The 25,808-nt window shown below is 41.2% G+C and overlaps 1 protein-coding gene across 5 annotated transcripts in view; it reads left to right on the forward strand.

Moving 5' to 3' along the window:
* Window positions 1-25,808, forward strand: part of wwox (WW domain containing oxidoreductase) — a 968,269-nt gene that overhangs the window by 462,306 nt on the left and 480,155 nt on the right. The window contains exon 9 of one of the 5 annotated variants that reach the window (XM_078544628.1): window positions 14,738-15,005. The exons of 3 other annotated variants lie outside the window; for them this stretch is intronic. In XM_078544628.1, the coding sequence (XP_078400754.1) occupies window positions 14,738-14,785 (48 nt within the window). In that variant the 3' untranslated portion in view covers window positions 14,786-15,005. Of the gene's footprint in view, window positions 1-9,200; window positions 9,256-14,737; window positions 15,006-25,808 lie in introns of those variants that run through there. One more of the 5 variants, XM_078544627.1, reaches the window with a different exon arrangement.

Raw genomic sequence — 25,808 nt, forward strand, 5'->3', positions numbered from 1 at the left:
TATTTAGCCCTGTGTTGTTATTTATTCTCCACATCAGCAGTAGTCCTAATCCAGTGTGCCTAGCCCTGTTCCTATATCCCTTTGTTTCCCTTTCCTTCAGCCACCTATTCTTAAAAGTTACACTGAAAGTACAGTATAAACTGGCCTTTTGGCCTAACTGGTCTATACTGGCATTTGTGTTCCCACCATACTTCATCTAACCCTATCGGTGTGTCCTTCTATTCCTTTCCTCCATACGCCTATCTAGCTTCCCCTTAAATGTATCAATGTTATTTGCCTCACATATGCATACATGGTTACTGCATTTATCACTATCATTCCATGGCCTCACAAACCTCTTTCTTAAACATTCCCTGCTCTCTGTCCTCAATCTATGTCCCTTCATTCTAGACCTCTCAGTCACTGAAAACCATGGAGCGCATTCTGCATTTTTGGGGCAATGAAGTTGCCCTTGAATTCCATACTGAATTTATTTGTGACGATCTTATATTTTATGACCTTTAGGTTTTGATTCCATACGGACTCTTTCTGATGAGCTCATACTTGTACAAATGCTCAGTAATCAATGTTCCCTCTAATTATTCTTTCATGTGCACTTCTTAAAGGAATGTTGATTGTGCGCGGCCTGTTTGTTGCACTGCGTGCTGTGTTCTGGATGGCTGCTTACCTGTGCAGCTTAAAGGGAACATTGTCAGTCACTCTGCCCCCAACTCTAAAACAAATTTCAGTAGCTTCTCTGACAGGAATATAGTTTTCTGGTTTCTCTCTCTTTCCTTAAATAATGAATGAAATTTGCAATTTTCCAATCCAAAGGGACAATTATTGAATCTAGACATTACTGAATCTGCTTTGATTGCACCTGTATTCTGCAGCCTCTCAACTCTCTGTAATAAAACATTCTCTTGCTGCCTGTATCAAAACTGTTATATTTAATCTTCAAACTATGTCCACTTGTTATAAAAAACCCTGTATTTCTATGTAACCTTCCACATTCCTTCATATAAACACCTCTATCAAATCTCACAGGAATCTGCTCTGTTGGAACAAAAATGGCTCTGAATTTTCAAGCCTTCCTCACATCAGGCAACATCCTCATGGAGTTACACAATGCACTCTTAATTACCTGGACATCCTTCAACTAGAGTGGAGCCCAAAGCTGCATGCACTGCTCCAACTGAGGTCTTAACTATGGTTTTATAAAAATTCACCACTAAACCTCAACTTTTATATTCTATATTTTTTGCCATAAAACATTATGGGATGGAAATGGCTTTAGTTCCACAAGAAACATGCGTCTCGCTTGTTGACCTCATTAACATGAGTATTATCTGGGTGAACTGCCAGTACCTGTTGTGCCTGGACACACAGCATGCCTATTTTAAAATGAAGAATCCTGCTCAGCTTCCCTCACTGGTAACATCCTGTAGGTAAGTCCCAGCAACGGGCAGGAATGATTAGGATACTCAATTCAGTTCGATTTCACTTTATTGTCCATACTGTGGCATTGGAGGTGCTGTTCCTGACTCCTCAGCAACAATTCTTCAAAGATTTGTAGCCGACCGCTACTGAATCTGAGGCCGACTCCTGTGCCCTCTACCCTGCAATACTGAGAGTAAAACAGGCTTTAAGCCCCCTTCATTTACATATGATAAAGTTGTTTGCTTTCTGTGCGCATGGTGAGATTATTGGCTGTAAGCAAAATTCCTTTTCTTTTCCAATACTTTTCTAACCATTTCCTTTGTTCCAGCTGGGCCACCGTCTGCATCCTTATTCTTTCCAACTTGCTCCCTGAATTCTCACCAGAGGGACTGACAGCATCTTCAGCTGTCCTAGCTGTGGCCTTCCTTTTGGATCATTTATCTATTCCAATCTGCCTCAGCACATCCTCAGTCCAGTACTTGCATGAACAGAATGCCACTTTTGTCTGAGAAATTAATTCCCTGATTGAGCAATATTTTCTCTCTTGTGCTTGTCTGCGATGAGACGCCTGCATGTATGTGTGTGTGTGTGTGTGTGCGTGCACCTGGCTGTCAGTATATGTCTGTCTGTGTATATGTGTATACCTGTCTGTCTGTGTGTGTGTCTGTGAAAAAAAAAGAGAAACCAGGTGCAACAAACATTTCAAAGGGTCAGCCGTGGCTTGGTTGGTGGCATGCTAAACTCTGAATAAGAAGGTCCTGGGTTCAAATTCTACTCCAAACATTCACAGAAATCTAGGCCGAGATTTTCTGGCCCTGTCACGGGCGGGACTTGCTGCGGGTGAGACGACGCCCCAGCCAGAAATCCATTGACTTGTGGTGGGACAGGAAGATCCCAGCGACGGGCGGGTGCAGAAAACCACGTCCCGAGGCTGACACTCCATATTGCAGTTCTGAGGAATTACTAAACTGTCAGAGGTGCTAAATTTCGGATGAGACAATGGATTAGATTTCCATCCTCGAGCAGGTAGTAGGAGTCAGGAAAATTCCTGGCTCGGCCAGCCTGCCTCAAGAGAAAGTGCCAGGAAAGACGGGATTTTCATTTTGGGGCGGAAGAGGGGGGTGGTGAGTGGTGAGTGTTGGGGGGGCATGGAAAGCAGCAGTTGTGGACTGCAGTCGGGCCAGCTGACCCAGGAAAGAGTTCGGAGGCAGCCATAGGGGCTGCCGGATGCCGAGGTGGCCATTTTAAAAGGCCCACCTGAGTGCTGTGGGACTTCATCCCAGTTATAATGAAACAAGCAAGACCATCTTAACCTCACCCCCACACATTCCCATGCCCCATCCAAGTCACGTCATGCCCTGCACCCACCCCCTATGACCCCTCATGCCCCCAATGCCATGGTATGCCCCCACCCATACCCTATGGCCCCCCATGCCCCTATGCCAAGCCATGGCATTCCATGCCCAATCACCCACTATATACTGCATAGAACCAACGAAACTATAGGATGTTTAAAAAAAATAGAAAAGCAGTCATTCATTGATACCTTTACACTTTTAAAAAAAAACTCATTTTTACTGCAGGGCCAATGAAGTGTCAATCATCCAGACCCTTTAAAGCATTAATAGCTGAAACTGCAAGCACCTGAAACCACTATCTTGTGTAAATAAACATTGTGCAATTGACAGAAGAGATCAGATAGCTAGAGCTGTCAGTTAAGCCATATTTTTTCTAGCGTTCAGGTGTTGATTTCTGGGCTCTCTGCCAAGGATGCATAATGAAGCTTGGATGAGAGCCCAGAAATACATTAGAGGAGTGAAACACTTGAGCCCTAGAGAAAACACTGCTGGATTGACAGCTCTTGCTCTCTGATCTCTTCTGTCAATTCCACTATGTTACTTAACTGGCCCGCCCACGTAAAATGGCAGCGCGCAACGGCTCCATGCCTGCCCCCGCCTGCTCCTGCCCAGCCTGCCTGATATAGGTAAGATGCAGCCCAAGTGTTTGCAGTTTCGACTATTGTCACTTTAAAGGGTCTTGATGATTGACAATTTTATTGGCCGATAGTATAAAGGAGCTGTATTTCAGTGTATGGTGGGTGAATGGGCACGAGGAGCCATAGGGGCTGGGCCGGGATTCATACCTTGGCATGAGTAGGGCATAGGGGTTGGGTGGGAGGCCTACCTTGCCATGAGGAGGCATGAGATGGATCTTTTGAATTTACCGGTTAAAAGGTTCTCTCATGCAGTTTATGGTTTACGTCACTTCTCAGGTGCTGCGTAAACCACAACTCTTTGAAAAGCTGGCCCAACTCCATGAAAATTGCAGAGTACTAGGACATGCCTCTTCCTGCAATGGAGCCAGCCAGGTTGGGAGTGCAGGGTGTGGCTCACGACCCAAACTAGCCTCACCCTTAAAAGGCACTCCAGAAAATTGGAAACCCTGTGAATTGGGTTGGGAATCCTGGAATCGAGTCCTGGCCCCCATTTTCACCTCTCCACAGAGTCTCTCAGACTCCATGAAAATCCAGTCAATTAAGTCAAGGCCCTGTCTGACCCCTGTGATGGATGTAAAAGATCCCATGGCATTACCTCAGGAAAGCACAGGGGGTTCTTTCTGGAGTCTTGGCCAATATGTATACCTCAATAAACATCATCAAAAAAAAAGATTGTCTTTTCGTTATCACTTTATTTGTGGGAGCTTGATGTGTACAACTTGCTGTGTTTCTTCTACAGTAACAGTTACTACACTTTACAGATACCTCATCAACTGTAAAGCACTTTGGGACACCCTGAGGCTAAGAAAGGCACTATACAAATGCAAGTCTTTTCAAAAAGTTTAAGTTTGCAAAGGCCTATGCACAGAAAAAAAGGTAACCTTTTGGTGAACTGAATGTGGTGATTTCCCAGTGCACGACAGAACACCTCTCCAAAGAGCAAGAGCTCTGCCTGTACACTGGAATTGCTTTTCACTTTGAATTCAGGCAGTAGTCTGGGGTTCTGCTTCATTTTAGTTCCACTCCACCTGCTGCAATTAAAAACTACAGCACTGTGCTGTGCATAACTTCATCAGCCAGCTGATACCATAATTAATGACTACAGGGGTTTATAAATATGTTGTACTTTTTGAGTCAACATTACCTTTCAACAAAAAAAAGACAAAATTACTGAAAGGTCTTACAAAACTTTGTAAAATTATTTTATTCCCACTGCACACTTTCCCTTCTGTGCGAAATAACAATGCAAGAATATGGACTTTGAGTTCAGCACAGTGCAGCGAATTGAAACAGGTCCATCATGGGGTACATTCTAACATATTAACTTCACTTGATTCTACAGGGAATTGATTAATTCATTTCAATTAGTTTTAAGTGTGACATTTCATTTGAGAAGCGATGCGTGTTTTTATGCACTTGGAGTCAGTAACTTAAGTTAATACGTACATGCTGAAGGGCTGGAATTCTAATTCTTGCCATTAGAACTGGAAAATTTCCTGATGTTCCAGCTCTTTTATCATGGGAATTGAAATGTCATACAAGTTGGAAATGGATCAAATTTAATTTCATATCTAATAAAAAAAAAACTAAAAGAAAGAAAAAGTCCCTTCTGGTGGATAGAGCGACTGTGTTTTGTTGCACACATCCATGAGATGTGTGTGGATAGCTATTGGTGGGAGGTTATGCTGTGCTGTACTTAATATTTGCAGGTAGGTTTTAAAGGTTATGGAGAAAGTCTTAATATCAGGATCTTTTTAAAAAATACTGTTCACTGGAAATGTGATTAATGCACAGCATACTTTCGGGGTGTCCCTTATGTCTGTCAACTTTCTATTTTTTTGTAATATTTTGTTTAAAAATGAGTACTGAAGACACCCAGGGTCTAGGGGGTGTTGGGAGGGGAACAAATTGACTTGGACGATTTACCAGACCTGACAGACTTTTAAGAGCCTTAATCATCATTTACACAATGGAAATGAATGAAGATGGCTGAAACACCCCTGGCATAATGACTGATAATAGTTCAGGTCCCCTGATCTATTGTGTTTGGCAAAATAATTCCTTTTATATCAACTTCATTTATTGGTTGAACAAAACTTTCAGGAAACCGGCACTTAGAATGTATAGAAATACTGATTGTTATTTTCAGATATCATGAGACGCCCTCTTAAACCAGTTAACTGGCTAAAGTTATCAACCAGAATGTAACCCAAACTGTTTCATGTTGGTTGCTTCTGGGAATAATGTAATGTTGCACTTGGTGCTTAATTTTGATTGGGATGTATGGCCCCTTTAATGTAAAAAATATCCCAAAGCACCACACAGTTGTAACCAAAACAGAGACTTTTCAGAAACTGGGGCAAGTGTAAGAATGCAGGAATCAATTTCCTGGAATGTTAACTTGCTATTTTATGGTTATAAAAATATAGTCACACTCATTTTTTGGATAGAACGGAGCTAATATAGTTCTAATCCAGGGTAACCAGTACAATCGCCCAGTGTTATAAGGCTTATGTGATAGCAACAAATGGGATTCATCTAATAGGAACATATGTCAATGAACTGGAATGTTTCAGAGGTTTAAGCTGTGTGCTGATTGTATGGCATTCAAGGTATGTGTAATGTAACAAAACCCCCAAAATTCCACCAAGGAAGAAATTCTAGCCGGATGTAATTGCATCAAGTTATGATACTGTCAGGTAAATTCAAAATAATTAAATAAATGCTGAACATTTGGTTTTAATTAGATGGTTGCTGTGTATTCTTGTTCAATACATAACCTTGTAGAGACCACACAAGGAATATTTTTAACCTGGAATAGATTCATTAACACACTGTTTACTTCTCATAAACTGATCATGTAAAATTGAAGAGGTTGAGCCTCGGTACCTCAGTGCCTTCCAGCTGAATGATATTTGTGTAATGCCATGTGTTCAATGAGCACAAGAGACAAAATTAGAGTTCTTTATTGTAGCTGTGTTATTTAATTTGATGAGTCCACACTTTCAGTTGTAAAGACTTAGGTTTTGTATGGCAAAGGTCACTTTTTAAAAAAAATTCTCCCTCTTTCCCCAAGCTTCTCCTGAAGGTTCTTGACTTTTGAGATTTTGTACCATGAATGCTAGCTGCTTTGCAATACACTACCCAAGTGGTCCTTCTTCACATTTGACCAAGCCTGTCCTAGGCATGAGTGCAACGTTGTGCTCACAGTCAAGTTCTCACTTCAAATACGTTTTCTACCAAGGCCCACTTTGACAGGATAGAACCTAGGACATTTTGGTTTGTATAACTTAGCATCAAACCATGTAGTGTTTTACGCATAGAGACATAGCGTGCTCCCGCTTTCTCCACATATCCTTTGATCCCTTTCACTCCAAGAGCTATGTCTAATTCCTTCTTGAAAGCATACAATGTTTTGGCCTCAACTACTTTCTGTGGTAGCGAATTCCACAGGCTCACCACTCTCTGGGTGAAGAAATTTCTCCTCATCTCAGTCCTAAATAGTCTACCCCATATCCTCAGACTGTGACCCCTGGTTCTGGACTCCCTCACCATCGGGAACATCCTTCCTGCTTCTACCCTGTCTAGTCCTATTCGAATTTTGTAGGTTTCTATGAGATCTCCCTTCATTCTTCTGAACTCCAGCGAATATAATCCTAACCGACTCAATCTCTCCTCATATGTCAGTCCCGCCATCCGAGGAATCAGTCTGGTAAACCTTCGCTGCACTCCCTCTATAGCAAGAACATCATTCCTCAGATAAGGAGACCAAAACTGCACACAATGTTCCAAGTGTGGTCTCACCAAGGCCCTGTGTAATTGCAGCAAGACATCCCTGCTCTTGCACTCGAATCCTCTCGCTATGAAGGCCAACATACTATTTGACTTCTTTACCACCTGCTGCACCTGCATGCTTACCTTCAGTGACTGGTGTACGAGGACACCCAGGTCTCGTTGCACATTCCCCTATCTCAATTTATAGCCATTCAGATAATAACCTGCCTTCCTGTTTTTGCTACCAAAGTGGATAAGCTCACATTTATCCACATTATATTGCATCTGCCATGCATTTGCCCACTCACTCAGCTTGTCCAAATCACCCTGAAGCATCTCTGCATCCTCCTCACAGCTCACCCTCCCACCCAGCTTTGTGTCATCTGCAAATTTGGAGATATTACATTTAGCTCCCTCATCTAAATCATTAATATATATTGTGAATAGCTGGGGTCCCAGCACCGATCCCTGCGGTACCCCGTTAGTCACTGCCTGCCATTCGGAAAAAGACCCGTTTATTCCTACTCTTTGTTTCCTGTCTGCCAACCAGTTTTCTATCCATCTCAATACACTACCCCCAATCCCATGAGCTTTAATTTTACATGCTAATCACTTATGTGGGACTTTGTTGAAAGCCTTCTGAAAGCCCAAATAAACCACATCCACTGGCTCCCCCTCATCAACTCTACTAGTTACATCCTCGAAAATTTCCAGTAGATTTGTCAAGCATGATTTCCCTTTCATAAATCAAGCCAAGTGTTGCAAACAATCTTTTTTTTTGTTTTTTTTTTGTACCACAAGCTCTGCTTAAAGCAAAAGTGACAACCACAGGACCCTGACTACCAAATGTAGAGTAACCTTTAACACTGTGTATATGGAAAAGAATTATATTGCATGCTGTTGTAACAAGAAATATTATAAAGAAGGGCACATAAGTATAAAGGAAATGTCACAAAGAGTGTGCTTTACAGAATAATATTCATTGACTGTTAGTGACCTGAAAAATTTGACCTTGTCCTATTCCTTGAAGTAGTGCCACTATACAAAAACAAAGTGATTAGCCTTCTGTAAGAGTGAGTGTAAATGAAAACATTGTACCTTGTGATATCACCGTTACCTTACAAAGTAGGGCCATAGTGTTGGATGATGTCTCCTTGGTTCAACCTGTATTTTTAAAATTGATTTTAAAATGTTCTTAAGGAATCATCTTCTGTCCCAGATTACCTATTGATTTTATATATGAAGATCTCATTACATAGATGGTAACTTAAAAAAAACAACTACTGAACCTTTGCATAAATCCTTTAATTGAATTTACAAAGCCTGTGGCTCTACATTTTTTAATTAAATCCATTTCTTTCAAGTGTTGGTTTTAATTTGCACATTCTGAAGTAGCTGTGTCCCAGATAAACTGCCATTGATCCTTATTAAACCTAACCTCTGGGCTTTCTGCGAAAATAAAAGGGAACATGGAAGCATTCATGTTGTGCTGCACATAGTCCCTGCAAGATGACATTCCAAAAAGTAGAAGTGATTTCGAGAAATTACCGGTAATTGTTAGTTTTATGTGGGCACGGTTTTCCTCTATATAATTGATTGCTTAGTTAACTATTAATTTGGTGAATCAGTGCAGTGAAAGACACTTTGCAGACTCAGACAGCCCTTGTGTCTAGCCCGGTATTTAAGTGTCCTCATGCACAGGCAATACATTTTGTGTGTGTGTGTGTGTGTTTTTGACAGATCACACAATATTAACAATGGACAGTATCATTTTCAAGTGATTTGAACACATGGGTAAGGGTAAGATGGGTTGGCAAGATAAACCCAGGATTCACAATCAGCAAGAGTGAGAGATTTCAAACCTATTTAAGTATGTGGAATGCTGTTTATCTTCAAGAGTACATATTAACATGGATAATATTTTAATTAAAAATTGGGTGAGTGTTGCTCTGAATTAGTAAAACCTGGAAGATTTCCTTGCTGCAAGTAACAGCAGGCAATTTGGTTTCAGATTTTGTCAGAGACTTTTGATCTGGCCACTAGAAGGTGTGGAAGAGCAGTGTAAGGTAATATGCCCACCTTTTTATTTATTCTTCTATTTCCTTGTCTGTCTGTAGGAGACACCCTACCACTCCCTATTAACCCCTGCCAGTATGGCTGAAATTAAAATGTAGTGTATGATAAATTGCCAGTGTGAACCTGTACTAAACCACTTTGTAATACAGCACCTTAGAGCCCAAACACAACGTAACAGCTAAATTGGAACTGAGATTTGGGTGTGTACTTAGGCCAGGATCTTCAGTTTGGCGTGCGGGGGTGGGTCCTGCACGCCGACGCATAAAATGATGCGCAGTGACATCAGGCGTGTGTCCCGATGTCACCGCGCGTCATTCTGATCTTCAGTTCGGCGGGTGCACACCAGAATCGGCTGCGCACCCGCCGAACTGTCAAAGGCCTGTTAAGGCAGTTAATAATCTAATTAAACTGATTGTCTGGGCTGCCCGTCCAACCTCAAGGTGGTGGGCAGGCGAAGACCCCAGGCGGCCTTCGCATTTCTCATGAAACTTCATCCACGGGCAGGATGAGGTTTCTTGAAGCGTTTATAAATTAAGTAAAAAATTTTATTAGAATACATAAACATGTCCCAGCTCATGTGACACTGTCACATGAGGGGACATGCCTGAGTATTTTTTTTTTTCTTTTTTGCAATGTTTGATTCTTAAATTAATCTCCCTGAGGCAACTCTGTGCCTCAGGGAGATTTCTGCGCTCTTTCATGCAGGCCCCGACTCTCCCTCCTCCCCCCACCCGCACAGGTAGCACTGAGCGCTTCCGGGTGCGCGCCACACTGGATGGGCCCTAATTGGCCCGCCCATGCAAAATGGTGGTGTGCAGCCAATCGCGGGTGGCGATTGGCTCTGCGCCCGCTCCCGAACCACCCGCGCCCGCTCCTGCTCCTGAATCGCCCGCCTGATGGGGGAGAAAATTCTCCCCTTAGGCTGAGATTTTCCAGCCCTGTCGTGGCACAGTATTTTTCTTTTATTTAAGCCTTCGATATGTCCCTGTTGAAGTACCTGAGGTGTATTACTCTGACTGTGCTCAGGTACAATAGGCATTGAGAAAAAAAATATAGGAGCAGGCGAATAGATAGGGGCAAAAATCCAACTCAAGCTGAGAGCTACAACATTCCAGATGAGACTCAGTTTAGAATGAATTGTCCCTAAGTTTCAATTTGCATGTCACTATTTGTTCAATAAACAGTAACGATCAATAGAGCGCCGCAGCAAAAGGGAAAATTGGGTTCCCCAGATAGATTGTTGCCCTCCCACTTCTGATGGATTGTGGCTGTTGATCAAGATAAGAGATTTCCATTTTATTTGCAATGGCCAAGAAGTATCAAAACATGCACTTACTTTAGCCAAATATTAGTGTGGGTTATCACTGTGACTTGAACCTGGAGGCACAGGGCTGTGATGAAAGTGTGTAAAGTGTCATCCGAGGTTCCATTTGCAGTCTTGAACTGTTTGTATACTCCTGAGATATGATTTACCATGAATATATGTTAGTTTCTTGTTCCAGTGGTAGAGGCAGATATACAATAGGATCAGATAAGTTCATTTTTCAAGATCAAAGAGTGGTAAAAAAATATTCTGATTCGTAACATGAGGCTAATCCGTTTAATTGATTAAATTATGATTGGATGATATTCGCCTGTAGATATGAATTCTACATTTTTCTATTCTTTCATGGGGCGTGGGCGTCGCTAAGTGCCCTTGAGAAGGTGGTGGTGAGCTGCCTTCCTGAACTGCTGCAGTCCATATGTTGTAAGAACACCCACGGTACTGTTAGGAAGAGAGTTCCAGGATTTTGACCCAGTGACAGTGAAGGAACGACGATACAGTCCCAAGTCAGGATGGCATGTAGTGTGTTTTGGACAGTAAGCTTTGTATCTGAACAAAATAAAAGGTCAGGCAGATATGTGATTTATCCACAGTAAATTCTTGAATTTGTTTTGCTATTACATCAGGTTACTAGTTATGGGGAGGAAAGGCACTTTGTACTTATTGCTAAGCTTTGGACCTCTTCCCAATCCTCATTTTTATGTTAAATTTTGAGGGGTTTCCCTTTTTAAAAGACAGGTAATCATTTCCCTTACATTGAAAGATCAAAACTCCAGGCTGAATTGAGCCCAGGAAATGAAATCTTGGCACAAAGCATTAAATTTTCAAGAGCCCTTCTAGAATTTTCACAGTTGTGAAATGCATACTCCCATTTCTATGTACTGCTTTGACCCATTGTCACCTGCAATGCCTGATAAAATCAGGAAGAAGATGTCAGAAAAAGCTTTGAACATTTGAATACAGTGTTTGAAAAGTTAGAGGTTATGACTTTTTCAATTATGCTGGCCCACTGCGGGACTGGAAATTCCCACCTGAAGTCAGCGGACCTTTAGTTGGCCCATCAAATATTCCATCCCTCTCGCAATGATTCCCGCCACGGGAGGGACTGGAAAGTCCCGGCCAATGTGTTAGCCTCTCGGATGAGATTTTAAACCGAGGCACCATCTGCCCTCTCAGGATGATGTAAAAGACCTCGTGGTGTTATTCGATGGAGATCTGGGGAGATTTCCCCAGTGTCCTGATCAATATTTATCAACCATCATCATTGAAACAGGTTATTTAGTCATTATTGCATTGTTGTTGTTGGTGGGACCTTGCTGTGCATTTTGCTGGCGCATTTCCTTATTACAACAGTGACTACACTTCAAAAATACTTCATTAGCTGAAAGTCTCTTTGGGACATCCTGAGGTCATGAAAGGCACTATACAAATCTTTCTTTCTTTAGCGGCATGTTCTGCAGCACAAAATTATTGATGAAATAATATAAAAATTAATACTGCATATTGTCAAGTTGGAAAAGCTTTTGATAAAGATGTTATGCATGTGATTTATTTACATTTTTATTCATGCTTTGCTTTCCTCCCCTTTTTATTTATCATGGGGGACACATGGGGCAGGATTTTTCAGTTGGCGTGCGGGGGCGGGCCTGACACACCGATGCGTAAAGTGATGTGCGATGACATCAGGCTGTGTGCCCGCCGATATATAAACGGCCTATTAAGGCCATTAAGGAAGTAATGAATGTAATTGTTAACGCTGTAAGGTTGGCGGGCAGGCGAAAAGGCCAAGCGGCCTTTACGTTTTTTGGGAAACCTCATCCACGAGCCGGATGAGGTTTCCGAAAGCTTTTATTAAATAAATAAATAATTTTTCCGAGGCATAAAAACATGTCTCATCTCAAGTGACACAGCCACATGAGGAGACATGTTTAATTAAATTTTTCCTCCATTTATTTAATTATTTCAATATCGATTCCATCACCCTAAGGCAGCTCCGTGCCTCGGAGATTGAAGCACTTTTTCGCGCGCATGCGTAAAATGGCAGCGTGGAGCTGATTGCGGATTGCGGGCAGCAATTGGCTCCACGACCACCCCCTGCTCCCGCCCAACCCCCCTGCCACCTGAAAAATTCAGGCCATCAAAAGCCCTGATCATTGATGCTCACAATTGCATCATGTGATTAGGTTAGAAATGCTGTGGTAAGGTGAACTTAGGCTGGGAGTCTTTGTGAAGTGACAAAGATGAGGGAAGGCCATTTGGCCTATATAGCTCATCCTTCCAAAGAAACGTATGGTCCATTCAGAGTCCTCAAATATGTGTCAAATTAACACTTTGAAGAGTACTTTAGCAATTTGTTATCCATATATATCTGTTGCTTATTTTTATATATACATATTCATGAGGGCCTTAGAATTACACTGATAAGAAGCCAATTCTGCTAAACTGTGTGGTAAATTAATGTAACAGCTAGGTATTTTTTTGTAAAGTGAAGGGAAAGATGTTTCACAGCAGTGAGATCGTTTGACTGGATATAAACCACTACCTGCCATGGATACCTGCTTGTAAGTGAGTGATTGTGCTTTTGATTTGGAGCAGCACCTTCACTTTGATGCTGGCTCTTGCTGAAAGGAACAGATTGTTGTTGTCCTGTTTTTTTTAGGGTTTCACGACCCAGCATGTGTTCTGTACATTGTTGAAAGCAAATTCACTTATATTCTAGACTGGTACAATTATTTGGCAGCTTTATTCAGGGCGTCAGTACTGATTAGTTTTCAAAGAGGAAGGCGGTCTGAGATCAACAAGATAAATTATTCAAGGTATTTTAATTATCGGTGAACCAGTTTATTAAACTTCACTGTTACTGTATATAATAAGCTTTGAATTTAAAAGTGGAGGTGAATTTAAATACTATAGCCCTCAGCATATGACCATTATTTTTCAACTTCTAATTCTCGACATTGCCAGTTTGGGATATATATTTCTGAGACAATAAGAAAGAAGGTAATTCGAGCCTCATTTTAACAAATATTAATTGAATATAATGATTTAATAATTGCACAGTACTGCTCATCAGCAGCGAATTTCACTTAAGATGTTGAATGTTTAGAGCTTCCCCCTCCCACCCTGTTCCTCTTTGTGACATGGTGACTCGATGGAATTAAATACTAAACAAATTCCAGTTCTACTTAGCAATTCCCTCAATAATGTAAATTTTTATAGTTTATTAAAACTGCTTCTAGTTTAAAATTGTGGAAACCAAAATTGGTTTCAGTCGAGGCAACTTGACAAGATCATTACTCAGATCTCTCATTCGAATTATCTGCTGTGGGACTTCTTCATAGTGATCACTAATCTGTTGAAACATGTCAAAAATTAAAATGGTGCAAAACACAAAGTTTTATTCCTATGTTTAAAATGGTTGAGTGCTCGGAACATCTGCAAGTCAAGCTTTAACGTTTCATTGTTTATTGTGGCCTGCACTAGATTACACTATATACCACAACTCAGTTTAACCCTTAGCTTTCATTTTAGTTTTGACTATTGTAATTCACAGAATACATAATGAACTTGAGGCAGCCATGCACATTTTCTACCGTCATGTAAACAAAACTTTCCTATAAATTTGACAACAATTCTCATGTTTGTTGAGACTCTTTAGCAACTCTCTTCCTGTTGGCCCGCCACCTGACAGTTACTTGTTCTTTAACTTTTCTTTGTCCCTTTCCCTCATTTGTTCATTTGCTGTTTGTGTCTGTAAATCTTTCACTCTGTTCTCCCATTCTCAGTGTTCCCGTTCATGGCCTTCTTTCCTCCTGTGTTCTCTACTCTAGTTACATTTCATAGAACTGCGCAACACAAATGGAAGATTCCAAATTCTCAGGCCGAGCTCATGATGGCAGTGGGCTCTGACATCATCAATCCACCAGCACCCAAAGACTGCAATATGTAGGATGAAAATTTATTTTTTTAAGTCAGCTGATATGTTTAAAACAAAGATATAACAATTGCAACTTGTATTTATATAGACCAATATATCTTTGATTAGTAGTAGACCACGAAACATGAGACACTCTTGACATGTTTAGCTAAACTCAGTTACATCTTCATGGCTCGAGAGTTTGGTGCCTTCAGCTTATTTCCTTTAAAAGGTGATGACGCATCAAGCAACCTGCCCACGTGATGGTCCTAGTCTGTGAAGCAGTTATGCAACAATTGTGTACCATGTGCGAGTCTTCCTTGACATTGTAGAAAGGGATACTGCTCTAAGCGGAATGCATGGTTGGCAGCTGTGATCAAGAATGTTTGGACACTCACACAGCCACAAGCAGTAAAACAAAAATTATGTCCTTTTCGCTAAGTGGATTATGCAACTGGGTTCGTTTGTTGAAGAATAAATAAAATGTACAGTGCAGCTGGTGCCATACATCATCTGTCTAAACTTGGAAATAGTTTGTTGCTTTTTGTTTGCTGATATCCACTTTGTGTGGAACTTAAAATGGTGAATTCTACTCCTGCACGTGGGCAGTTTCCTTTGAACTGCATCAGACTCGGCCTAGTTAACGGAATAATCTGTCAAAGCACTATAGTATTTTTAAAATAATTATTTTAAAATGTTTCAACAGTATTAGCAAAAGCAGACTATGTAGAATAGACTTAGACACATTCACGAAATGGGGTTGCTATGGCCTCAGCCCTTCCCATCTCTATAATCTCTTCCAGCCCTACAGGTCTTCACAACCTCTGTGTTTCTCCAATTCTGGCATCATGTGCAGCCACAAATTGAATTTTTGAATTTGATGAGAAAGTGAGATAGATCAGTGCTTAGATGACTGCATGCTTAGGTTTTAAACTTCTGAAGTTAATACTAGGGAATGAAAGTCGAGCCAAAGTTTGGAGATCCTGGACAGCAATGAGTACTTGTTAGTAAGTGCGCTTGTAATGAATTAGAATTGATGCTTGTCTTTGGATTTGCTCAGTCAAACAATCATAAGACTTGATTGCTTATCTTTCAGAATGAAAGACAAGGGCTTTTTAAATTTATATATCAGAATGATATTTCTCCACATAATTACATAAGTCACCTTTACTTGAATCCCTCAAGTTATCATTGTTGTTAATTTGCGTTTATTCACCTTTTCATCAGTTAAAATTTGAAAGTTTAACATCATGCGATCAATTTTACATGAACTGTCCTTAAGCCATGCAGCATGAAGAGGCCTTAGCAGCACATTGACTGAAGTAGCATCGAAGGTACCTTGTAGAACTCAGTCTAAATCCTTCCTCCTCCTCCAGTATTGGAATAAAATGGCTGGGTCAGAGATTCTGCTCCTAGAATCCACAGAAACCATAGAAAAGTTACGGTGTAGAAGGAGGCCATTCATCCCATCGTATCTACACCAGCCAAATAAGAGCAGAAAAAGAAACTAGCTGCTCACTTTTCAGCACCTGGTCCGTAGCCTTGCAGGTTATTGCAATTCAGGTGCTGGTCCAGGTACCTTTTTAGGCAATGAATTCCAGATGCCCACCACCCTCTGGGTGAAAATGTTTTTCCTCATGTCCCTACTAATCCTTCTACCAATCACCTTCTATCTATGCCCCCTTGTAATTGATCCCTCAGCTAGGGAAACAGGCATTTCCTGTCAACCCTATCTAGGCCCCTCATAATTTTGTACACTTGAATTATGTCAACCCCCTCAGCCCCCTCTGTTCTAAGGAAACCAACTCTAGCCTATCCAATCGTTATTCATAGCTGCAATTTTGAAGCCCTGGCAACATTCTTACAAATCTCCCATGTCCTTCCTGTAATGTGGCGGCCAGAACTGTACACAAAATTCCAGCTGTGGCCTAACCAGCATTTTATACAGTTCCATCCTTACATCGCTACTTTTGTATTCAATAACTCATCCAATAAAGGAAAGCATTCCATATGCTTTCTTTACCACCTTATCATCTGTCCTGCCACCTTCAACGACCTGTGGACATGCACTCCAAGGTCTCTCAAATCCTCTCAATATCCTCCCGTTTATTGAATATTCCCTTGCTTTGTTTGCCCTCCCCAAATGCATTACTTCACACTTCTCCGGATTGAATTCTATTTGCCACTTTTCCGCCCACTCAACCAAACCATTGATATCATTCTGGAGACAACAGCCATCCTCTTCATTATCAACTACACAGCCAATTTTTGTGTCATTTGCAAATTTCCCAATCATCCCTCCCACATTTAAGTCCAAATCATTAATATATATGACAAACAGCAAGGGCCCAAATACTGAGCCCTGTGGAATGCCACTGGAAACTGCTTTCCAATCTCAAGAACATTCATCGACCGTTATGCTTTGTTTTCTGTCGCTGAGCCAATTTTGGATCCAACTTGCCACCTTCCCCTGTATCCCATGGGAACGCACTTTTCTGACCAATCTGCCATGTGGGACCTTGTCAAATGCCTTACTAAAATCTATGTAGACAACATCCACTGCACTACCCTCATCAATCCACCTTATTACTTCCTCAAAAAACTCTATTGTTAGTAAGACAATATCTTCCCCTAGCAAAACCATGCTGATTATCCTTTATCAATCTGTGCCTTTCTAAGTGAAAGTTTATTCTGTCTCTCAGAATTGATCCCAATAATTTGCCCACCACTGAAGTCGGAATGACTGGCCTATTGTTTTCTGGCCTACCCCTCGCACCCTTTTTAAATAATGGTACAACGTTTGCAGACCTCCAATCCTCTGGTACCTCTCCTGTATCTAGTGAGGGTTGGAAAATGATTGGCAGAGCATCCGCTATTTCCTCCCTGGCTTCCTTTAACAGCGCAGGATACAATTCATCCAGCCCTGGTGATTTATCCATCTTCAAGGATGTCAGTCAAACCAGTACTCCCTCTCTCATTATGCTTATTGTATCTATTATTTCACATTCCTCTTTAACTAGAATGTCTGCATCATCCCTCTCTTTAGTGCTCCTGTCAGAGGAAAATGCATAGACAAATTCTCTATCTATTGTTTGGATGCTGACTCTGGCCAATCCATTTTGTTCATTTACGGAATGATAATTTGTACGTGGATCAAATCGCCTATGTGCCCTCAATGTCCTTTCACTATATAAATGAGTAGGTCACTAGAATGCTGCATCAATTGAGAGTGTCACAGAAGCCTCCATTTGGGGAAATGATACATTTATATATGTGGTTTATGTTGCGCTGCTAAATCCCTCACTCTTTAGTCACATCAGACTGTGATGGCATTTAGGTGCACAAAGCAGATTTTAGAATCCATTAAGTAATAATTTAAAAAAAGATCTTCTCTGTGGATACCTGGACTGCTGAAATAGGGAAGGTTCCTATCCCGAAAAGAGTTAAAATAAAATTGCTCAACCTTTTGAAACGATTTGCAGTGGAAGCCAAAATTTGATTAAGGAGGAACTGTCCTCAGCAGCTGTTTCTTGGGGTATTTTCAGGGAAGAAGCTGAATAAGGATTATTTTACCTTTGGTGAAAAGCCACGCTTTCGTTGTACATTTTTTGTCTGAGGACATTAACAGCATTGGCCACTAGGAGGTGTAGTGGTTTTAATTGTCCTAAAAGTTCTTCTCTTTTTAGAAAGGCTTCTTTTTAATGTATTTACTCAGCATCAGTTGTGTATCATTAGATCGCTATAAGAAGATATTGTTTTAACTGTTCAAAATGTGTTCAAACAAAAGTGGAAAAATTTGAAGGTGGTCAGAGTGGGAGGGGGTAGTGGTGGGGAGTTGGGGTGGAAATCCATCTTCCAATGGCACCTAATTACATACATTTTTTATGTTCCTTGGCAGTGGCTCCTGCCCATTAATCTGACAGAATAGATGTACAAAAAAAACAAAAATTAGCTGCTTCATCACAACCAGTGAGGTTCGGATGTTTTACTTTTCAAAAATTAAATATTCTTGACAAAGAAAAGCTGCCATTTCTGCAGTTTAGGAGGAGGAAAAATACAGAAGAACTGTATAAATTTACAACACTAATGATTTGCCCGCTGCATGTAACCTTCCCCATTTCTCTTTATTCAGCTTCAGTACTGCAATCAGACACAAGTTGCCAATAAAGTTTATTGTACAAAGCTCACTGTCAATATCGTCAGTAACACCTGCCCACAGTGGCTGCAATTAAAATGCCACCGATAGTCTGGAATTAAGGGTCAAAATTTGATGGCTAATTGATTTAGGTTCATTTGGACATTTGTCCTCAACTATTTTTGATGCTTGTGACAAACAGTGGATGTCAAATAATTTGCTGGACAGCGATGACTTGGTCGGATATTGAATGCCGCTCCAGAATTATAATAGATTATTTTCTTTTTTTTAAACTGTGTGGTTATTGCTATTGTTTTTTTGTGCTGGATTGAAATTGAAACCACTAATTCACAAGACTACGTTATCTCTCAATTGTTTGCCAAGCCTGTCCCTGCTTAATCCTGAAACTCAAGCAACAACCACAGGATAAAGTCGTATGAACCAGTTTTATTGGTTTAGGAGGAAAGTTACTTTCATATACAGGCAAGATTAAGGTTCCACCTTTCTAAAATGACTCTGAGCACGGCTGTTCCTCAAGTGTATAAAGAGCACAACACAGCACCTGACTTTTGAGGCTTCTCGAGTTGGATGTGTATTAAGGTGCTTAATGAGATTTTCATCAGTCACTGTATGGAATTCTTTGTTCTGCCAGCTAGCATTAATTTTATTAGCATTGATTGCATTGGTTAAGATATGAGCTCTGCTTTTTAAACATGCAAACTAATCTATGCATGCAACGTGGTTATATTCACCTCAGAGAAAATGAAACAAGCCTTTCACTTGGAGAGCAGGACAGATGGGAGATCTCTGTTGGAACCTGTCCTACTGATAGATGTCATACATGGTCCAGTACAAACACACTGTTGATATACAGGACAGATGTAACATAATCTATAAGGCCTGCCATGCTCTCAGTATGTTGCTGTTTGACCCAGTTATCTTTCTTTGTGTTTCTATGCGTAGTGACACATTTGTGGTGTTTGTTTTCAATCAATTTAATAATGAGAAGTGTGAAGTTTGATAGTTTTTTTATTTTCAGTTGAGTTCACATTGTTGATATTATCGAAGTAATATTAATGGACAACTGCTCGTGCTGTACTTGGGAACTAAGTATAAACAAGTCAATTGTTGTCTTTCAGTTAGTCTACTGGCCTCAGTGTCTGGTATAAGGATGCATGGAATGATATTGTCTGTGAGTGTGTACAAATATGTGAAAGGGCTAGGCTGTACTACTATTTGAGCTAATAACTTGCCTTTGTAGCTCAGGCACACACTGCAATGGGAAGCTACTCATTGCTGCTGATGTACAGAGAGGGCTGATTGGCTAACACCTCATTATGGATCTGAGTATCTTTTGAAAGTGTACTCAATTGAGTTTACTAATTCTCAGCCAGAAAATGTGTACTTTCAAGCACTGATGGCTCTCAGTTCCATCACTTATTGAGTGATTCATGTTCAATTTTCCAACACAGCTGCTGTACTAGAAGGCTGACGCAAATTAATGAAAAAGATGTGATAAATATATTTGAGAAAGTATGAGCATTACATATTATTGAAGAGTGGTTTGTGTTAGCCCGTTTCTTTTGCCCTCAGAGTTCCTTTGTTACTGATTACTTATTCCTGTGTGCGCCATTCATGTGTTCTCGTAATCATTCAGATACTGAGTATTATCAGCTCATTCTCTAATGTGGTGTGAAACACTAACTTTGAGATGAGTGATGGCAATCAGGTCAGTGGAGAATCTGATTTGACATCTGCCATCTGCTGAACTTTATACAGACTAAGTTTTGAAGAGGTTGGCAGCAGAGGTATTACCCTTTTTGTATCTGAAAGAAAGGGATTTATTTCAAAATGTTTAAAGCAGCAGTGCTGAAATCTATGTATGAGGAGTTACTTTGTCTTTTAAAGTTATTTTTCTTATCTCATTTGCATACAGTGTGTAGCTAGGTGGGAGGGTGGGCTAACTTCTCCTCATCCTGTTAAGAAACTAGCCTTCAGGAGCTATGTGAGAGCAGACTGACTGCCTCCAATTTTACCCCATCACTGGCCTCCAGTTAAGAGTTCCTAAAGGCGATATGGCTAAGATCAATAACATAGCATGCAAGGATGAACAGTGCCAATACTCCCACCACCATGTAGCTTGCAAAGTAATTTATAAAACTGCAATCTTCATGTTTGAGAAAGGCTGTTAGCTATTAACATAATGAGAAAAATAGGTAGGATAGAGTTACAAGACAGTAAACCAATGGAGGAGTTCCACTAATATCATAAGTCAAGAAATAGGGAAGATCAGCACAATCTATAGGAGGCATCAAAACTCTTAGGACATGAATTTGTCTATCCTCTACATATTAGGAATTTTAAATATGGTTTTGACTTTTGCTTGTGGATGTTTATGGGGTTGTGCAGAATTTTCCTGGTGTGATGTCATTGCACATTCCAAACAATGTGATGCCGACAGATAGAAAATATGTAAGTTGTCCAGTATTTTGCATATACAGGTAATAATGTTTAAATTAGTAATTTAATAAATGTGACATAATAGTACAATGACTTTCAAGAATGGTATTAATGGAAAATTCTGCCAAAAAGAAATCTATAAAACTCAATTGTACAGATAATTTGCAAAATGGAATCGTTCATTGGCATATACACAATTTTAACATCAAGATACAAACTAAGCACAATTACTTATTTGAAGATAAATCTGATATTAAGGCTGAACTTAAAGGGTAATTTGAAAAAGCAAGCTTAAAAATGGCATGAGTATTGTTTGCAGATCTTACATGCATTAATATTGTTCATTATGGCCAGGCACCTTATGTTGTCTGAAGGCAGTAATTTTAGGTGAAAGTGCAGGGTTAAATCAACTCATTTAAATAGTCCCCAACTTTTGGGAAACAGGATAATCGACTCCTACCTGTATATGAGCATGTGGCTTTCAATCAGACTACAACTAATCAACGAAATGTTCATCTTTCCACCCCTCCCATCCTTCAGAAGCTATTATCTGACCCTCAGATCTTTCACCGAGTCTGTGTATTACCGTTGAAAGACAGCCAGATTGGGAAAGTGCAATTTTCCTGTTTTTATTAATATTTTATCAGCTGTGAGAGGTAATGGGATTCTTTTGCAACGCAAATAAGTAATTGAGCAGATGATATGTCTTGGTTGCAAGAAGATCGGGCGGAACTGGAGGTTAGTGAGCAGACTTTATTGAAAAAGTGATGAATGAATGAACATTCGGTGGTTAAAAAAAGGAAGCCAGGTAGGTTTTTTTAAAATCATGTTCTCTGCTGCTTGTCGGCTCCCATGATATGAAAATAGCTAATGTTACTTCCCCTTTCCATCAGACCTGTTCGACCATGCACTCAAATGTGTTAGGAAGAGAGACCTGTCATCCCTTTTCTCACAGGGTGCCTGAATTATTGATGAACAACACTGTATTGAGATCAAGGTGGAAAGCTCTGATTTCTTCATCCTGAATTCGCTTACATCTTTCACATCTGGTTTGAAAGTAAATGGTTTGAGGGAAGTCTCACTGCAGGGATTATTGGGGCATATGTTAGAGATCTGTCTGAAAAGGTGAATTTTGTAGGCTGTATGTATCTCACAAGATATATGTTTGCGTGAAGAATTCACACGCTACCTTTCCCATGGTTCCAGTGATGTGTAAATTGCTTGAATTAAAATCCTGCAGCTAATTAGACCATCATGCTATTGATTGTGTGACTGCCTTGATACACTTATGTGCGGTAAATACTGATATAAATACATTCTATTGTATAAGCTGCATTGTCAAAAGAATGTCCTTGCAACAGTGAAGACCAAAACAGGACTGAAATGCAAGCCAATGCTATACAAATACAGATTTCTCTACCCCAGAACGTGGTGGATGCTCCATTGTTGAATACATTTAAGGGTAATATAGACAGATTTTTGTTGTGTCAGGGAATCAAGAGATATGTGGAGTGGGTGGGAAAATGGAGTTGAAGCCCAAGAACAGTCATTATCATACTGAATGGTGGAGCAGGCTCAATGGGCTGTATGGTCTACAGCTGCTCCTATTTCCTGTGTTGTTGTGGGTGGTTATTGAATGATGGCAGGGCCTCTCTTCCCCTCTCCTCTCCTCCCCTCCCCTCTCCTTGCTTTCCATTCCTCGACTCTCTACTCCTAACTCTCTTTGCTCCCTTCTCTCCTCCCTGCTCCCTTCCACTCTCTTCCCTCTTCACTTCTCTCTTTCCCTCCCCTCTTCCCTGCCCCTCTCATCCTATTCCCTCCTGTCCCATACCACCCCCTCCTATCCCATGCCCTCCTCTCCCGTCCTGTTCTTCCTCTCCCGTCCTGTTCTTCCTCTCCTGTCCAGTGCCCTCCTCTCCCATCCCGTGCCCTCCTCTCCACTTCTCTCTTCTCTCTCCCTTCCATCCAGTCATCCCCCCTCAATGAAATTGGATCAACATTCAGTACTGTAATACAGCATGTATAGTCATCATGATCAGAAGGGTTAAAACAAATTGCAGTAGATATGAATCATTGTACAAATACTAAAGAAGATTTTGAAAGAAGCTGAATGAAAAATGTCTAAATATTTAAGATCTGAGTTTGTGAACTGCAGGAATGAAAATCATGTTGCATAAAGTTAGTTGCCCTTATCCCTCCCTCTTCTCTGCATCACCCCACCGTCCAACTCTCTGAGCTACTTCCCACATTCTTTCCTTCATGTACTGTCCTCTCCAGATAACTGTACAAAGTGCTACCATAAGGCTTTGGTTCTGCAGCAAACTGTACGTAGTGGAATTTTTGTTTTCTTCGTTAAATGGTAGATGTTGTTACGAGCGGTCCCCGGACAAGGTCCCCCAGTTTGTTATGATCCCGGATGAGATAACTCAAATTGTTAATTTCCTGAATGGGACCCGCAACAAGGTTAATTTAAGATGGATCCCTTGATAGACTTTCCCAGCCCAAATATGTTCATGTTTTAGAAGGAGCCAATTTAACCAGGTTTTCTTGATTCAAAGAAAGAGTACGTTTATTAGTTACGAAAAACCTGAGAAAAAAATAATAAAAACGCAACGCACATACACACAGAACAGAAATGAGAAGTTGAGTCACAGAATCACACAGAATCACAGTGCAGAAGAGACCCTTCGGCCCATCGAGTCTGCACCGACACGTGAGAAACACCTGACCTACCGACCTAATCCCATTTACCAGCACTTGGCCTTGAATGTTTTGATGTGCCAAGTGCTCATCCAGGTACTTTTTAAAGGATGTGAGGCAACCCGCCTCCACCACCCTCTCAGGCAGTGCATTCCAGACCGTCACCACCCTCTGGGTAAAAACGTTTTCCTCACATCCCCCCTAAACCTCCTGCCCCTCACCTTGAACTTATGCCCTCTTGTGACTGACCCTTCAACTAAGGAGAACAGCTGCTCCCTATCCAGCCTGTCCATGCCCCTCATAATCTTGTACAGCTCGATCAGGTCGCCCCTCAATCTTCTCTGCTCCAACGAAAACAACCCAAGTCTATCCAACCTCTCTTCATAACTTAAATGTTTCATCCCAGGCAACATCCTGGTGAATCTCCTCTGCACCCCCTCCAGTGCAATCATATCCTTCCTATAATGTGGCGACCAGAACTGCACACAGTACTCCAGCTGTGGCCTCACCAAGGTTCAATACAACTCCAACATGGTGGCATTCCGTAGGGATCGTTCCCTCCGTGATACCTTGGTCCACTCCTCCATCACCCCCTACTCCTCAACCCCTACCTACGGCACCTCCCCAGGCAAACGCAAAATATGCAACACCTGCCCCTTCACTTCCTCTCTCCTCACCGTCCAAGGGCCCAAACACTCTTTTCAAGTGAAGCAGCATTTCACTTGCATTTCCCCCAACTTAGTCTACTGCATTTGTTACTCCCAATGCGGTTTCCTCTACATTGGAGAGACCAAACGCAGACTGGGTGACCGCTTTGCAGACCACTTCGGTCTGTCTGCAAGCATTACCCAGACCTCCCTGTCGCTTGCCATTTTAACACTCCACCCTGCTCTCTTGCCCACATGTCTGTCCTTGGCTTGCTGCATTGTTCCAGTGAAGCTCAACGCAAACTGGAGGAACAGCACCTCATCTTCTGACTAGGCACTTTACAGCCTTCCGGACTGAATATTGAGTTCAACAACTTTAGATCTTGAACTCCCTCCTCCATCCCCACCCCCTTTCCGTTTCTTCCCCCTCCCTTTTGTTTTTTCCAATAATTTATAGATTTTTCATTTCCCACCTATTTCCATTATTTTTAAATGTATTCCACCCATCGCTTATTTCACCCCACCCCCACTAGAGCTACCTTGCTTGTCCTGCTCTCCACTCTTAATTAGCACATTCTTTTAGATAATATCACCACCTTCAACACTTCTTTGTTCTTTTGTCTGTGACATCTTTTGGTAATCTCCTCCTATCACTGCTTGCATGTCCCAACAACTCCCCCCCCCCCCACCCCCAAACCAGCTTATATTTCACCCTTTTCCTATTTCTACTTAGTTCTGTTGAAGGGTCATGAGGACTCGAAACGTCAACTTTGCTCTTCTCCGCCGATGCTGCCAAACCTGCTGAGTTTTTCCAGGTATTTCTGTTTTTGTTTTGGATTTCCAGCATCCGCAGTTTTTTGTTTTTATCCAACATGACCTCCCTACTTTTGTAATCTATGCCTCGATTGATAAAGGCAAGTGTCCCATATGCTTTTTTCACCACCCCACTAACATGCCCCTCCGCCTTCAGACATCTATGGACACACACGCCAAGGTCCCTTTGTTCCTCAGAACTTCCTAGCGCCATGCCGTTCATTGAATACTTCCTTGTCAAATTACTGCTTCCAAAGTGTATCCCCTCACACTTTTCAGGGTTAAATTCCATCTGCCACTTATCTGCACATTTGACCATCCCATCTATATCTTCATATAGCCCAAGACACTCAACCTCACTGTTAACCACCCAGCCAATCTTTGTGTCATCCGCAAACTTACTAATCCTACCCCTTACATAGTCATCTGTGTCGTTTATATAGATGGGACCGAGCACAGATCCCTGTGGTACGCTACTGGATGCTGGAGTCCAAAAATAAAAGTTAAAATGATATACGCATCAGTCTTTGGCTTGCCCGTGAGGAGTA

The sequence above is a fragment of the Cetorhinus maximus genome, chromosome 6 (genome assembly GCF_964194155.1).
Source record: "Cetorhinus maximus chromosome 6, sCetMax3.hap1.1, whole genome shotgun sequence".
Lineage (NCBI taxonomy): Eukaryota > Metazoa > Chordata > Chondrichthyes > Lamniformes > Cetorhinidae > Cetorhinus > Cetorhinus maximus.